Source organism: Sus scrofa, chromosome 9 (genome assembly GCF_000003025.6).
Source record: "Sus scrofa isolate TJ Tabasco breed Duroc chromosome 9, Sscrofa11.1, whole genome shotgun sequence".
In the NCBI taxonomy this organism is placed as follows: domain Eukaryota; kingdom Metazoa; phylum Chordata; class Mammalia; order Artiodactyla; family Suidae; genus Sus; species Sus scrofa.
Window position 1 is genome coordinate 35,742,150 of NC_010451.4, and position 18,146 is coordinate 35,760,295.

The 18,146-nt window shown below is 35.8% G+C and overlaps 1 protein-coding gene across 13 annotated transcripts in view; it reads left to right on the forward strand.

The window, feature by feature from the left end:
* The window catches only part of GRIA4 (glutamate ionotropic receptor AMPA type subunit 4), a 361,930-nt gene that overhangs the window by 300,090 nt on the left and 43,694 nt on the right, over nt 1-18,146 (forward strand). For all 13 annotated transcript variants that reach the window (XR_002335616.1, XM_021062721.1, XM_003129821.5 and 10 more), the window contains 3 exons: nt 579-949; nt 3,202-3,400; nt 10,173-10,420. Coding sequence is in view for 12 of the 13 variants with exons in the window: in XM_021062721.1 (XP_020918380.1) it covers nt 579-949; nt 3,202-3,400; nt 10,173-10,420 (818 nt within the window). In the remaining variant the exon portion in view is untranslated. The remainder of the gene's footprint in view (nt 1-578; nt 950-3,201; nt 3,401-10,172; nt 10,421-18,146) is intronic.

Here is an 18,146-nt window from a genome sequence, read left to right on the forward strand (position 1 = left end):
TGCGCTGAGTTGAAAAATACTGTAAAACAACCTATTTCTTCTGTCTTTCAAACACAAATTTTATGATAGGTTTTCTCATAACTGGAAAGGAATAAAAAAGAAAAGACTGTTTGAAATGCAATTCATAATATTAAGGAATAGCCAAGTAATGAACCTGTGGCAACATTCTAAATGAAACAGAAAAGACTGCAGCATAGCAGCAATTCTGGCCAAGAAATTCAGAGATTCATCCATATGTTATCAAGTATCCTCCACGCCACCTGAGACCTCAAAGACTAATGCAGTTATTTGAGTTAAAATTACTTTTGCTTACGTCTACTCTTTCTACTCTTTCTCTGTTTCTCTTCCTCTTACCTAGTTACCAGCACCAATAAAAATGTTTTGTGCAATTAAAGTGATAATAATATATTATGAAAACAAATGCACTGTTTTTATCATTGGTCTTAATATATCGTTGGCTTTCCAAAAAAAATGTGGAATGAATTCATAACTGTTTAGCTTTGTGTGAATCAATCCATTACTAATTGCTTAATGATACCTATTAATTTACATGTTTTCATGTGTCTTTTCTCTTATAGAAAGCAGAGATTGCTATTGCCCCTCTGACAATCACTTTGGTCCGAGAGGAAGTCATTGACTTCTCTAAGCCCTTCATGAGTTTGGGCATATCTATTATGATCAAAAAGCCTCAGAAATCTAAACCAGGAGTGTTTTCCTTCTTGGATCCTCTGGCCTATGAGATTTGGATGTGCATAGTCTTTGCCTACATTGGTGTCAGCGTGGTCTTATTCCTAGTTAGTAGGTTTAGTCCATATGAGTGGCACACAGAAGAGCCAGAAGATGGAAAGGAAGGACCCAGCGACCAGCCTCCCAATGAGTTTGGCATCTTTAATAGCCTCTGGTTTTCCCTGGGTGCTTTTATGCAGCAAGGATGTGACATTTCACCCAGGTTAGTTTCAAAATTCTTCACCAATTTCTCAGTAACTCTGAGTATTGTGCAGAATATCTCTTAATATTTCCTGGAGGCAGAACATTGCTTGAAACACAGAAAAACCTTGCAGCCCCCAAATTTATCTAAGTATACTCATATTCAATTTTTCCAAATTAGCACAAAGTATGAATACATCATAAAGATTAATTTCCCAGTGGAAAAGTAACATATGGAACCCATCGGAACACTCAAAAATCACTTAGTATTACTATTTCCTTCAGTGATTTGACAGATGGAAACTAGATTTAAATTGTTAAGAGTAGGAATTTATTTTCATGTTGTCTCCTTTTCAAAATCAAATGTTTTTGTTATTGTTGCCATTGTTCATTTTTGAAAATTAATTTTGAACTTGACTTACATCTCATGCGGCTTAAGGGATATTTCTGCCGTGGAGTTCCCTAAAACCTAAATCAATGTAGTAGGTGGTGGCACATATACACTGTTCTATCTAACAACACATAAACCAGCTCAGCAGTAAGCAAAGAGACAATAGGTAAATACTATATTGGTTTTCATTATTTGTGGAGTCATGGTTCATGTCCTTTGGATGCTGTGAGACATGTTTCAGTTATGTTTACCAAAATTGCAGCCAACCTCGTGTCTCAAGAAAAATACCAATTTTCTCTCAGAAAAAGTAGCCGAAGGCAAGAGAAGCTAAAAATTGAGTTTAAATAATGACTTATTTGAATAGCATCACAAACATGTATTTTTAAAGAAATGTGATGCTTTGTTAAAAAGAGACATGTTAGCTACAATGCAGTTTTCATTAAGACCCAGGAACACTACAAACATGCTTAAATGCCAATAACATAGAAATTTGAATCCATAACTCTCAATTAATGAGGTAAAAAGAAATCAAAGCAAATCAATTAATGGTGTTATGGTTTTTAAAACCAAGATCAAGCAAATGGCTAAGTTAAGGAGTTCCCGTCATGGCGCAGTGGTTAACGAATCCGACTAGGAACCATGAGGTTGTGGGTTCGATCCCTGGCCTTGCTCAGTGGGTTAAGGATCCGGCATGGCCATGAGCTGTGGTGTAGGTCACAGATGCGGCTCGGATCCCATGTTGCTGTGGCTCTGGTGTAGGCCAGTGTCTATAGCTCCAGTTAGACCCCTAGCCTGGGAACCTCCATATGCCACAGGAGCGGCCCTAGAAAAAGCAGAAAGACAAAAAAAAAAAAAAAAAAAAAAAAAAAAAATGGCTAAGTTAAAACCAACAAGTGCCACTGATAATGATTGAGAAAAAGGTGGAATTTTAAAGCTAAAAATGCCACGGAAAATGTGAAAATTTTCCTCACATTAAGAAAATGTTTAAAAACAACTTGTCCTGGGAATTTTAAATGGTTTGATGGTCCTATTGAGTGAGATCAATTATGAATATGTTCTGATATAGTCATTTCATTCTCACTTTTGCTCTCCTCACCCACACTTGTCTGATAGCCAGAGAAAGGGTGAAGACAGAACATTTTTTGAACTCTAGCATCAGTTTTTATTGCTGTTACACTGCACATTGACAAGTCAAATGTTTTGGTCTCATCTTGGCAGTGATAGAAATATTTTTATACCTGTATATAAAGATTTTTTAAGACATAGCTCATTCTCCACTCATGAGAAAATGGATACCAAACAAACAAAACATTCTCAACTATGGTTACTTTGAGACCAATCCTAGGTCTTCATCTGGTCCAGCCCCACCTTGGTATATGTCCCATACGTCCTGGCATGGCTCAGGCTGAAGGTATAACCAAGTTCTCTCAGAAAAGCACCTGGTATCAAATTTAAGAGCTCACCCATTGTTAGGATGTATTGCTATTTTATGTACCATCAAGAGAGAAACAGTCCTGCCAATTGACCTATGATACTGTGTTTTATCTCAGCAAATGTAAGCTGCATCCTAATTTCAGAGGTGCTAAAATATGAAGGGATCAATGAATTCTTCTTCTGTACCCAACAGAAATGCATTGGTTCATATTTCTGCCAATTACACAATAAAAATGAAACGTTTTCTATACTTCCAGTGGCATTTATATATTCAGTATAGCATAAAAGATATCAGATGATACAGAAATACTAGAATCATTCTTGAATAGACAGACAGAAAATAACATGATACTTTTATTTTTAAACATGCATGGTGAATTGATGGTATTTCTTATCTTTCTCTATGTCATTATAGAAAGGAAAATGTGCATTATCTTATCCATGTTTAGATCCCTCTCAGGTCGAATTGTTGGAGGTGTTTGGTGGTTCTTTACACTCATCATTATATCATCTTATACTGCTAACCTTGCTGCTTTCCTGACGGTTGAGCGAATGGTCTCCCCCATAGAAAGTGCAGAAGACCTGGCCAAACAAACAGAAATTGCCTATGGAACACTGGATTCAGGGTCAACCAAAGAATTCTTCAGAGTAAGTTGAGGGGTAACTAAAAATAAAGTGTTCATAACTTTGAAATTCAGGTAATTTTGCCAATTATTTTATAGGCTTTAACTAATGTAGTTTTTGCAAACATAATGGTAACTGCTATATTTAATGCTAATACTTATACCTGGATTTTATAATCACTTTAATTTGCAAAAGCTAAATGACTTACATTGCAAGAAGAACCCTCCCTAAAGAAATGTAACAGCAAAAATGTAAATAAAGCAACTTTCTAATATAGTTTATCCAAAAGATTCCAATGTTGATAATGGTATGTTGATAACACTATGAAATATGATACTTCATCTGGCAAAGTGGGATTTATCTATGATTAGAGATTTAGAGCATAAAAAATGAAAGTAAGGGAGTTTCTGTCGTGGCTCAGTGGTAACGAACTCGACTAGTATACATGAGGTTGCGGGTGCGATCCCTGGCCTTGCTCAGTTGGTTAAGGATCCAGCGTTGCCATGAGCTGTGGAGTAACATCCATGGCTTGGATCCCTCATTGCTGTGGCTGTGGTGTAGGCCAGCAGCTCCAGCTTCAATTCGACCCCTAGCCTGGGAACTTCCATATGCGGTGGGTATGGCCCTAAAATCGCAAAAAAGAAAAAAAAAAAAAACAGTAAGGCTTTAAAAAAAAAATACATTTGACTTGGCATTTGAATCCCAAAATTTTAATTAAATGTTAATAGCACCTATATTAGGTTTATTATTCTATAATCTACTCTATAACAATGGATTTCAAAGCAATGTGTTTATTTTCTCATAAGATAATGGCAACAAGGACTATTAAGTTCTAGCACCTTTGTAGGACATGTATGGTATTTCAACTGTGCTGATTTCCTCTACTTTTCAGATAAAATTGTTCAAACTGATAAAATTGCATTTCACATATGGATGTTATTCTTTTGGCTTGCCATCAGGATGGCAGGTATTTTTGGGGGGGGTTGGTTTTTTTAGCTGTTTGTGCCACTATAAGGATAAATTCTTTGTTCAGTGAATCTCTTTTACTGTGATTTTACTTAAATCCAGAAATATACACTTCATAATATCTGATCAGAGATAAGGGTTTAGTTCGTGATTTCAGAAATAAAAAACTAAAAAATGGTCAGAGTAATATTTTCACAAATATTTAACTAGGCAATAATGAAAACATCTAATGTTTAACATCATTTGCTTATGGACTAGATATTTAGTAATTTAGAAGACAAGCTATATTTCATTATTTCCTAAACTTTTGTATAAAATTAATGATGAAATATTAATGATGAATATGTAATTAATGAAAATTACATATTCATTTAAGTGTATATTTATAGGTTTCTCACTCAGTTTGGAAATAAAAACAACAAAATATGCTACTGCACAAGCCAGTCTTAATTTTCATACAGTCGAATTAAGGTATTTCTCTTTTTAAAAAAATTAGAGTATTTTTATATACCTCAGATGTTTACGTAATACCAAATCAGGGAGTTACCATAGTGGCTCAATGGAAATGAATCTGACTAGTATCCATGAGGACCCCTGGCCTTGCTCAGTGGGTTAAGGATCCGGCGTTGCTGTGAGCTATGGTGTAGGCTGCAGATGCTACTCGAATCTAGCATAGCTGTGACTGTGGCTCAGGCTAGTGGCTAGAGCTCCGACTCTACCCCTAGCTTGGGAACCTCCATATGCTGAGGGTGCAGCCTTAAAAAGACGACAAAAAAAAAAAAAAAACAGTAAATCAGGAACAAATTCATTCAAAAATTCTGTCAAACCCATCACTACATTGTTTTAAAGAAAAACAGTGAGCAATATCTTTGTTAAGAACATGGAGTGTTGGGAGTTCCCGTCGTGGTGCAGTAGAAACAAATCCTACTAGGAAACTCGAGGTTGAGGGTTCAATCCCTGGCCTTGCTCAGTGAGTCAAGGATCCAGCGTTGCGATGAGCTGTGGTGTAGGTCACAGACGCGGCTCGGATCCCACATTGCTTTGACTGTTGTGTAGGCTGGCAGCTAAAGCTTTGATTAGACCCTTAGCCTGGGAACCTCCATATGCCGAGAGTGCAGCCCTAAAAAGACCAAAAAAAAAAAAAAAAGAGTATGGAGTGTTGCTTATAGTTATAAAATTTGTAATTTAATTATAAAGTATTTGTAGCTTTTTCTAAAACTGTAAGTTATAGTCATGACAATACATTTTATTAATATTCTAAGGGTAAACTTAATTAGCCAAATTTTTTTAACTTGCTGAATGCACCCCAGTTTCTATTGCTTAATAATAGTAGCATATGGCTCTAGCACATTTTAGCGTAATTTCAGTACCTTGCTGGAAATCTATGTTTCCACCCAAAAGAAAGTAGGTAAAATTTAGTAACTTTGCTTAAAAACCATTATGTATATGCATCAAAATATAATACAAGTCTGTGCTGTCACTTGCATTTTACTTTAAAATGATGATTTATTTTGATGTAAATAAAGCAAATATTCTGCCTTGAGTAAAGAAAGTAGAAAGAAATTTTATATTGAGTCCATGAAAATGTTTCAAAAATAATTCACTGTAAGCTCTTTGGCATCAAGTACGTTGAAAATGTATTTCTAATCTTTATAGAGTTTAAAAAAAACTGTTCAAGTTCTAAAAACTAATGAGGTAGATAAGAAAATATATTGGTTAGAAATATAGGAATCAGGAAAACTGCTTTCCTAGATTTACAAATCCTTCCACCTAAGTTGTGCAGTCACCATGCCGTGTTTCCTTTCTCTCCCACCCAATTTCAGTTTTAAAAATTGAGTTTTATAGGAGTTCTCATCGTGGCTGAGTGGTTAACGAATCCGATTAGGAACCATAAGGTTGCAGGTTCGATCCCTGGCCTTGCTCAGTGGGTTGAGGATCCGGCATTGCCGTGAGTTGTGGTGTAGGTCGCAGACATAGCTCGGATCCCGCGTTACTGTGGCTCTGATGTAGGCCGGCACCTACAGCTCCGGTTAGACCCCTAGTCTGTAACCTCCATATGCTGCAGAAGCGACCCTAGAAATGGCAAAAAAAGACAAAAAAATTGAGTTTTATAGATACAGGTATTATTGTTGCAGAATAGCTTGAACCCTAATGGGACAAGAAAATAATTTTCCCTGGAAGTACATTTCCAGGAATGCATAAATTTGGATTCTCTGATACAAATCTCATTTATTTCCTATGTTCTCCCTCCTCTCCCATGCATGATGACCTGGTTTAAATAAGCCATTTGTCTGATAGGTTGGGGAAACAGAATGTGAAGAGTATTTTTGTCCTTGTCAAAAATGTTTTCTCATAGGAACACAGTAATGGTACATCTGTCAGCTTCACTAAACTGCCTCCGGCAGTGACCTAACTCAGCACTTCAAAAAATGTTGCAGTTGTTCTGGAAAAAGAACTAGGCCACATCTGAATTCAAATGTCGCCTTGGTTTTGCCCCGTTATGAAACTTGATATGTTTCATTTCTATGCACCTTGTTAATTATAAACATAGAGGAATTTAAAGGAATTTTGTACTTGGTGCTTAATGGGCTTAGGTACTTTTACATTATTACATATCTGATTAGAAAACGCTGATTTTCATTTCAGTGCAGATTTTACATTTCACAGTCATCAGTAACATCATGAATGCATAAATAAGGTGGATTATTATCTCAAGGTTTACAATAGTATCAATAGTACATTGATGAGCTCTTACTAGAATATCAGTCTTGCTGCATAAGCTACTAAAAACAAGAAATAATGCACCTGAAAACAATATAAATATCAAATATAACGGATGACATTTTTACATATTTTCTATTAAAATCAGCAATGACAAAATACTTAATTTTGAGAAATTAAAGACAGCACATTTTTAAAACTCCAAGAATTATTTTAACTAGTAAAATAGTGCTTTAAATCAGATATTTTTGAATTGAGTTTCACGATAAAGATGAAACAAATAAATCTGAGATTAATTTTTTAAAATAATGTCATTATTTTTGCTTATTACCATGAGCAAATTTCCTCAAACCTGATCCTTAAGTAGATAGTACAGTTAAAGATGTTAAAAGTCCCATTATCACCATATTTATGAGCTTACTGTATCTGCAGAAATTTCCTCATTTTAGTCTGTGTCGTCAAGTTTATAAAGATTGTCTTGCTTTCGTTCCTTAGTAAACATTCTCTTGCAGTCACAGATAAAGCATAGTGATATTATTTCTAATCCTTTACCTCTTGAATTCCTCCACTTCACCACTCCACCATGTGGAGGTGATGTGTATCTAAGCCATACCCCTTTAAACCAGAATCAGAATTTCTAAACATTAACATGAGTGACATATCATGTCATTTTTTTTTAATTGCTTTTATCACTTCTCTATTTTCCATTGGGAGTCTGTTATGCGTAAGACCTACTAAGTTAAGCATAACTACATTTTGGATTCCTTTTTCTTCTGAACTTTAAAGGAATTAATTTGACTTCTTTTGCACTTAGGATATACGTAAATCAATGTATTTAAACAAATACAGCAGTAATTTTCCTCAGAGTAATATTATGGGAATGGACTTCTATAAAAATCAATGGCCTAAAGATATTTTATTCCTGTTAAAAAGGAATCATTTGCTTTAATATTATGTTGCATTCTACATAGTTAAATTATCTTCATTATTACCAAGCCCTAAAGATACTCTTTTTTCCATCGTGCTATTTATTAGTTTTGTTTAGCTGTTCCCTGTTCCTTTAATAAGATACTGAATAGTAAGTGGAAAATTGCTAACTAGCATGATTCTCATATTATTAAAAACTTTTCCCAAATTAATACTCAGATTTTACTTCCTCTGTTTTCAACGTAGTATAAGTAGTGAAGTAAACAGTATATAGAGAACACTATACCTTTTGGGATGAAATTCTTGTCAAGTTATTGATGTATTTCTTTAAATGTATTTTATGGTAAGTGATGTTGCTTACCAACACTTCTCTAACCTGAAATCATCAGAATAGATGTTTGAGGACAATCAGTATGCGTGATCCAGAGATCTATAATCTACAGAGATGGAACTCAGTGGAAACTGGAAGAGTTCATTCTGTGGAAGAGAACTTCATTAATAGAGATGGAATGAGTGAGGCCTGGCAAGATGGCCTCCTGGTGGATCTCGTGGTTGAGAATTCTGTCCTGGAACTACATAGAGTCTTTGCAATTGAATTATACTTGGCGTAGAATTTCTAAAGTGAGGATATCTATAGCTAGAAGTAACCCGTTATTATCTAAACACACATACACAAACATATCAGACTCTCTATATCATGAGATATTTTTAAATGTTAATAACATAAAAACAGGAGTTCCCATCCCGGCGCAGCGGAAATGAATCCGACTAGGAACCATGAGGTTGCAGGTTCAATCCCTGGCCTTGCTCCGGGGGTTAAGTATCCTGCGTTGCCATGAGCTGTGGTGTAGGTCGCAGACGTGGCTCGGATCCCGTTGCTGTGGCTGTGGCATAGGCTGGCGGCTACAGCTCTAATTAGACCCCTAGCCTGGGAACGTCCATTTGCCGCAGGTACAGCCCCAAAAAGACAAACAAAACAAAACAAAACATAAAAACATCATAGGACACTATCTATTTCCCGTCTGATATTTATCACCATTTTAATATCACTAACATAAAATATCTGGAGCTTTTTTTGGTGTTCTTTGTGGCTTATTATATAGGTTTATTGGTTACTAAATCTCCATCTTTTGAAGCCACAATTTTGAATATCACTTTTATCAGTTTCTTGGTACACCTAATTTGCTTTTGCCCCAAAACATGTATTCTTAAGTTTGCTATCTGGTTTCTTTGTTGATTATTGAAGACCTTCTTGTCAGATTTTCTCTTCTGGCAAACAAAACAAGGTCAGCATAAATAAATATACATACTACTCAGGATTTGGCCTCATGCATAGATTTTAAGTTTGAATGAACTCTCAGTTACTTTTTATTTGGATCCAGATACAAAATTTCTACACCTTGTTATTGAACAAAAGGAGTTGCACCCGATAAAAGTCTATGTTTATCGTTGTATTATCAAATACCAAGCAGGATTCAGGCTTTTATATTTTATTAAATATATCCTTTGGGGACATTTGAGTTCATTCAGATATATTTTCACATGAAAAATGTGTGGATGAAAAAAATCTAACATGATTTCAAATGCCCACAGAAAGAACTGGTATAAATTAAGTAATGGAAGGCATGTAGATTGCACCCAAATAGGCAAAAATAAATAAATTTCTATTAGAAATTTAGAAGGATTAGAAGGATTAGAAAAACTAACTCTCCAAAATATAAAATGAGAAAACAAGAATTACTTCTCTTTGAAGTTGAATGTATGTTCTGCTTGGAGATTTTGTTAGAAAAGGTCTAAAAAATTTGTTGGTGGATCTAGAGTTTGATTCTTATTTTATGTGTATTTGATTTTTAAACTATGGCAGATTTTCCCTCCTCCTTCGGTGGTCAACTACTGACTGGATAGGGACTGCACGTTTTGTATATGTCCTTTTAGAATGATTTTCATTAAAACTTGAAGGCATGAAAAATACAAAAATAAAGCAATGTAACAACTTTCCTTATTTGCTATAATCCAGTACAACTCTTTACAGCAGGCTACATTTTATAACAATAATAAACAATTGAGTAATGTAATAATGTTATTATGGCAAATTGGAATTAGAGGGTCCTGTTCCATTCTGTCAACATTAACATCTTGTTCCCTTCTTTCCTGTATTTAATTTTATTTTCATTTCCTCCAGAGATCAAAAATAGCAGTGTATGAAAAGATGTGGACCTACATGCGATCAGCAGAGCCATCAGTGTTCACTAGGACTACGGCTGAGGGAGTAGCTCGTGTCCGAAAATCCAAGGGCAAATTTGCCTTTCTCCTGGAGTCCACTATGAATGAGTACATTGAGCAGCGAAAGCCATGTGACACGATGAAAGTGGGAGGAAATCTGGATTCCAAAGGCTATGGAGTAGCAACGCCCAAGGGTTCTTCATTAAGGTGGGTGGAATAGTATAACAATATAACATGTGTTGTTATAGTATTCCACCTTCCCTGATGTCCCTGAGAGAATTATTTTATTTTGTGTGTGAACATGGTATGTTTGTTTTTCTTTTTCTCCATTTCACATTTTTTTTTTTTTTGGTCAACAATCAGGTAATATTTAAAATTCTGGAATAATTAATCATAATTGACATATATCTTTTAAGGCCATATAAAAACCAAACTGGTTGAACACTAGCTGCTTCCAGTGGGCCTAAAACATAGGTAGCCTATGCTTCTATATCTCATCAACATTTTTTGATCACTAAAATCTACACTCTCATTGTGTCGGTAATAATTCTACATGTTATCATTATTATTTTAATTATGCCTGCCTGCTAGTTTCTGAGTAAGAAGAAATCAACCTCTTCTAGAAAAACACTTTTTTTTTCCATTTCAATGTTTCATTTATTACGGCATCATTTTAAATAATCCTGATGTGTCAATTCTAACTTTGTAAATCACGATTATTTATAAATACAGTCATGATCAGAGGGAAAAAATGGGTTCTGATTTTATGGTACTTACTCAATCACACTCTCGCCTGTTTCAAAGGGAGTATGGTGTAAGTAAGATCTGTAAAATTAGACCCAGTAACAATCCAAAATTGTTCACACATCGACCCCTAAAATGTGACTCATGAGCAAAGCATCACACATGTGGTTAACAGTCCATATGTGTTTAAAGTAGGACTTTAATTCTTAAGGAAATGTTGGTAAAATCTGCCCTTTTCACCCTTTTGGTCCTGGACATAGAAAATTCACATGTTTATGTCCAGGAGGCAGAGTTTCCTATTTTTCCTTAAGTAATAAAGGCTGCTATTGAATTACTGGGGCTAGAGCAAAGCTGGAGTCAAAAGTGACAACTGACGAATTACTCTGGTCTCAGCGCTGCTTAGGAGAGATTCGTACAAAGCACAAATTTAAGAAGAAATCAGAATCTTTGCTAAAGGACTTAACCAAGAACCTGGTCTTGAAAAATGATGTTTCTGGTAAGCCTTTGAAAAATGAAGGTAATGGGACCTGTACTGTTGCCTACTAGGAGTGAAAACATAAAGATTTACATGATTGGTTTTAAAAGGAGAACCGCTGTGTACTTGGGTATGTGTGTTGGGTGGGGGAGGAATTGATACAGATAATAAGAAACAAATACTAGTACTGAAAAGGTTGTGTTAAATCAGTATTTTATATTTGCAAACAACACCATAATAATTAGAGAGGATTTCATGGTATTTTCAAAAGGGACACTTTTTAAAGAAGATAGAACAAGTTAGCCAGTAAACGCAAATTTGAATGTGGACTTGGGCAATTCTGAAGTCAGGTTTATTTGAGCATACTTCCTATGTGATAACTGGAGAAATGTGCACGGAGAAAGCCAAACAAATTTTCCATGATAAAATTTTACCCCAAAAGTATTCAGCCATTCAGAAACTTAAACTGGCATCAGGATATTTGGTCTTTAAGGGTATGATGCAATATGAGAAATATGTAATTTCAGTGCGGCTATATGGCAAATAAATCTGTATCAAAATAGTAGCTCTAAGGGCACCTTAGTGTAAATAATTTAAAAGAATAGAAGAAGAGAAAGCAATGGTGGTTGATATGTAGATCAGTGTTCAGACTATTGATTACATTCACTGGATGTAGCATTTGCTCTTAATTAATTCTCTGTGGATGTAGTTGCCTTGTCCTCTGTTTTGTGTCTACTGATAAAGTCAAGTTCCAGGGACTGAATTTGGCCCTCAGATACGGGTGCGCCTGACTCCCATTGATAGCAAGAATATTCCCTCTTAAATGTGCCACTTTGTCAAATCCACACTACAGGGATTGTTTGGGGAGAAGCTGAAGGGCTTCATCTGTCTAGAACTGTATAATAATCAGCTATTGGCCTCCCCCTCTTTTCCTGTCCTCCCCTGGATCTTGTTAATGAGGCAGTTGTTAAACTCAGCTTCCTGGGTGAAGAGTTTGTTTATGTGCTTTGTTTTATACATGCCACAATTTCCTGAGCAAGCTGGCCCCTGCATGCTAAAACCACAGTCATTTTGTCCTGTCTTTGAGAACACTGAAGGCTAACCAGCATTCACCTTACCCCCACCTCCAGCCCAACTAAGGAGGAGGCTCATTAAGCTTAAATTCTCATTCACATTCAACTAGTAATCTTCTGTTTCAAAAGAGGCAAATTAATATAGAGATGGACTAATAGGCACCTTCTGTATCAATGATGATATTCAAAATAATTGCAGTCATCAGAGTAAGATCCAGAAGGCATCAAGAGTACCGTTGAAAGCTTTCTGCCTTATTTGTTGAGTAGAGACTTAATCTGTTGTCCTATAAGATCTATCTTTTTAAACAAGATTTTTGATTCCTAGTTCTGGATACAGTGAGCTGGTCTGTTTCATTGCCATTATGGCTTTCTTACAAATGCTGCTGTTTTAAATCATGGGGCAACATGAGACTTTAAGAAAAGGAAAACACTCTTCCTTCTATGTAAGCATAACAAGAGAATGCAGATAAGCCACTAGCAATCGTCCATTGATCCAGGGAGTTTTAAATTTCCAGATCTTACTGTTTGGTCAAAATGCTTCAGAATAAATATCACAGAAAAGAGGAAGAGTATGCTATATAATCAGGATGGAAAGTCAGGGCTTGGGTCCTTATATTTTACATTAAATTAAAAAATGTGTTTATATGTAGTGCAATGAGGGTCATCATTACAGAGAGTATATCTGTGACTAAGGTAACAAATACTACAACAGTAATGTCAGGCAGCCGTCTTTATGGGGGAGAATGATATGCAGAGCTATTTATTGTTCAAAGAGACTATTTTAGACTAGTGTTTGCTGGGCCTAAATGGGGAACTGTTAAAACCATCAACCTATCACTAACAGCTCTCAATTACTGAAAGCCGTAAGTGTGCTCAGAAATTATTGGTTTATTGCACTTTGACATAGATTCTCCAATTTGTAGGTGATAGAATAATGCCAGGTATACTGACGTTGTTAAACTCAGAATCTATAGATTCTAACATTAAAAAGGAAAGAAATTATATGTAAAAGTTCCTACAAACTGTTAGTGAAAACACTTAAATCTTACAGGCATTATTTCTTATTTTTCTAAGTTAGGTTCTAAAGTAAACTTTCAGGTCTTAGTGTGAGATAAAGGGTAGAATCTCTTACATTATCTTTCAACTATCTCCCTGGTTTGATATTTCTCCTGAATCTTCTTCCACATGTACAATACTATTTATACTACTATCAATGTCATGACTTCCTTCTCATCCCTTCTCCAATACCCTTGGCAATCCAAAACAAATGTAAGAGCCTTCACTGGCTAAGAAAATTTTTAAGGTTGTTTTAAAACAGACACTGTGAATGGTACTGCAATGGACTATAGAGTTTAGATGAAAGAGGAAGTGTGTTTATTTTGACTATACTATCAATACTATCAACTTTATAACCTTTCTTTAGTGTAGATATGTAGTATGCTGTTACATGTATTTATTCCATAGTAGTTGTATACTTCATTATCAATATAATATTTTCTTTACTATATTATCTATATTACACTAGTTACTATACTCTCGACTTTATCACACAGTAAGTAAACTGATAAAGACTGTTTAGAGTGAATCACCATTTAGTTAATACAGATTTACTGACTGTTAATTAATTGTTGTTAGATGAGAAATACCCCTTTTAAAGATATTCATGGTATATATATATCTCTAAGTACCTCCAAGGAACAAATCAGTGGGTCATATCTTTAGAATTCTCTGAATAGTTTTTGTAAGGATTTGTATACTTGACCCTAATGTTTAAAGCCACGTTAAGAAGTTCTGTTGTGCAGCAGAAACGAATCCAACTAGTATCCATGAGGATGTATGTTTAATCCCTGGCTCGCTCAGTGGGTTAAGGATCCAGCGTTGCCATGAGTTGTGGTGTAGGCCAGCAGCTGCAGCTCCGATTCAACCCCTAGCCTGGGAACTTCTGTATGCCATGGATGTGGCCCTAAAAAAGGCAATAATAATAATAATAAATAATAATAATAACAAAGCCACATTAAAAAACTAGTCTATAACATACTTTTATTTAACAGTGATAATCTCCATTCAAATTTTGCCTTCTCTAAAGATATTTGTAGAACTGTGCCTAATATAAGACAAATGCCCCATTGGAAAAAAAAAAATCTTTCAAGAGAAAACAGTTCCAAAAGAACTCAGTGAGTGGTTGAAATCTGGGGGGAAAAAGTGAGGCCCAGCTGGACTTGTTGATGCCCAGTTACAGGGACGCAGGGCAACGGGGCACATCATGCTTAGTTTTTAACAGGCAACTCAGAGCCTCCACAGAAACAGTGTGGTGGGTAGAGGAAATACTAAGAATAGGAATTAGAATAGCACATCTTCGTTGGACTTTTTATTTCAGTATTTAACACTGGCCTCAGGGGACACTTGACTCCAGTCTAAATCTGTATCTAGGTAGGTAGTGTTCTCTGTGGACCAAATTGTGTCTCTTCCACTTTGGAGCATTTTTTTAGGACACATATATTAAGTTTAACATTCAAATTCATGTGTGAAAAATATATTATCTCTAAGGAACCAGTTTTCTATGTAAAATTTATGAGACATATTTCATCATCAGTTCAGCTGTACTTGAAAGTTTTAGAAAGAAGGAGTTTGCTGGATGTTGTGTGTAAGAATAAATTTGTAACCTATTTTTGGTGTTAGTAACAAGTCAATTATTAGCACTTAATGCAGACACTAGTAAAATGTAAAAGTACAGAAATTTAAAGCTGAGTACTTGGTATTATTTAACAGCACTTGGCCTCAAGTAAATGAACTCTTAACGTGTTTCTTGCAAATGAACTGCAATAGATTAGTACACAAGTATGGGGGCTTCTTTAACTATTATGGAGAGAGAGAAAGATGTTTTCATTTATAAATACTCTCCATTTTTCTTGGTGCTGTATTAAAAGATGCTACAGATATCATATCTTCTCGTTATGTTTTGGAACCTAGTCTTTTGGGCTAGGATTAGAAAACACACTCCTACAAAAATCAATTGCACCTCCAGCAAACATCCAGATACCCACAAATCCTCCTGGTTGTGATATGCTTAAACACTTACCCAGTTTGCTATTAGAGATATGGGTATGAAGTATTTTTACATTCACAAGCCAAGGTGTTACATGGTAAAGGTATCAATCCTAAATGTGTCCTGGGGAAAATAATCCCCTTTAGAAAATCTACATTCCTCCCTTCCCTTTCTAGATGCTGGGTATTAGAAGGAAACATAGAACTTTCCACTGCCATTTGAAATTTTAGATTTTTTATTTAGCTCTTTCCCACAATTAAGAGATGATTAAAATTACAGCTCTTCATTAAGCAGAAAAAAATGCTGCATTTTCTGCCTTTCTTTAAGATTCACCAGGCATTATATATTTTCCATTATTCCTGCTAGTAAAAAAAAAAAATGCTGATATGCTGATATGATTTGCCTTCATTCATTTGCCAAGATAGATCTGAACGTATCAAGCATCAGTGCTATTCCTTTTCTATTGAATTTGCCTCCATTTCCTTATACTCAGGATTCTCTGGACCATAATTTAAATTCTCCAAAAAAGACTTGTTTTATTCCTGCTGTGTACAATGTAACTTCTGATCATAGCTCAAAACTACTCTTTGGCCATGTCTAAATGCAAATTTTAAAGAAAATTTGTCAGATTAATTTTCTTCCCTATAGGACCCCAAGCTATAGAGACCATTGATAGTAAATGCCCTTGAAACTGACAACTGCAAAGTTGCCTATATTTAGTTTAGAAGCAACTGTTAATTTATTCTCAGAACATTAGCAAGGTGGAGCGACAGGCGTTCTTTTGTCGTAGCTGTTTTTGCTTTTTGTGCATTGTTTGTGTAGGAGCCTATTGTCCAGATTCACCTTCCTAAAGGAAAGGACACCAGGAAGATTACGATCTGGGCGGCCTCTGCACAGAGGAAAAGAAACGTTGATGTTCTCAGTGAGATCACAACTCTTCTATAACTCTTAGCGCTCTGAGCAGTTCAGTAGAAGCAAGAAGAGAGACATTATAAGCATGCTGTAGTAGATTCCTCCCCCTTGTTGCTCCAGGGCCATTTTCAGCTAAGGCATGGAGGTAGGGCGGGGAGGGACTGCCAAAGAGAGGAAGGAGGGAGCTCTTTGTACATGGAATAATTAACATGTAAAGAATATTTTAGGAGTTCCCGTCGTGGCTCAATGGTTAACGAATCCGACTAGGAACCATGAGGTTACAGGTTCGATCCCTGGACTTGCTTAGTGGGTTAAGGGTCCAGCGTTGCCGTGAGCTGTGGTGTATGTAGGTCACAGACACAGCTTGGATCTGGTGTTGCTGTGGCTCTGGCATGGGCCGGTGGCTACAGCTCCAATTCAACCCCTAGCCTGGGAACCTCCATGTGTCGCAGGAGCAGCCCTCAAAAGGCAAAAAGACAAAAAAAAAAAAAAAATATATATATATATATATATATATTTTAAAGACACACAAATGACTTTGGAGAGAGTATGGTAATCAGATGTACCATAAAACTGGAAAATACCTACAATAAAGTACTATAAAATTCACTTTATTGTGGAGATACAATAGTAAAAATATAGAACTCCATACACTGGTGCCTTAATGCAGTTTTAAAGAAGTTATAAACATCTAATTAATACATCAGAAGTAAATAATGGCTTTCCATTAAAATGAAAATGTCTTCCTTTGTTTCAGCATAGCATATGGGAAACCACTCATCTACAATTTAAGACATTGTTAGCTTCCTTTTGTCTCTAAAGATAATATCAGCCAAGATGGGGCTGGTTTATTATTCATGTTTAAGAGAAGGAAGATAAAAACTGGAAAATAGTAAAGAACCTGATTTAAAATTATATTCCATTTTTTGGAATATGGAAGTTCCTGGGTGAGGGATTGAATCCAAGCCATAGCTGCAGCAATGCCAGATCCTTTAACTCACTGTGCCAGGCCAGGGATCAAACCCGCACCTCTGCATAACCCCAGCCGCTGAAGTCAGATTTTTTCTTTTTTTTTTTTTCTCTTTTGGCCACGCTGCAGCATATGGAGTTTCTGGACCAGGCATCAGATCTGACCACAGTTGTGGCCCATGCTGCAGCTGCAGCAACACCAGATCCTTAACCCTCTGTGTTGGTGGGGGATGGAACCTATGTCCCAGCACTGCAGAGATGCCACAGATCTCATTGTGCCATAGAGGAAACTCCTAGACTTATATTCTGTATAATCTAACTAGTAATGAAAATATTGTAGCTCATTTATTTTAATGTTTCTCATAACTCTTGTTTTCAGAATGAAATAATGTACATTTGAGATAGCTTTGCCACAAACATAGTATCATTTGCTCTTGGCAACACCTGAATAGAAAGTCACCATTTGATTCTCCAAAATAGCTAGCCTAGCCTCAAGGCTTCTCAGATATAGGCATTATATTTATTATGAAAACACTTTATAAATAATCATGCTAACAGAAGTCAGAGATGCTGTGAATATATTGTTTATCCCCCTTAATCCCGGAAATGACTTTTTAAAGTTTAAAAGTAGTTTATTTTAAATAAACCAGAAATGGACAGATACCACACTTTCTGAAAAGCTAAAAATCATTGTTACGACTCATCCACAGAATG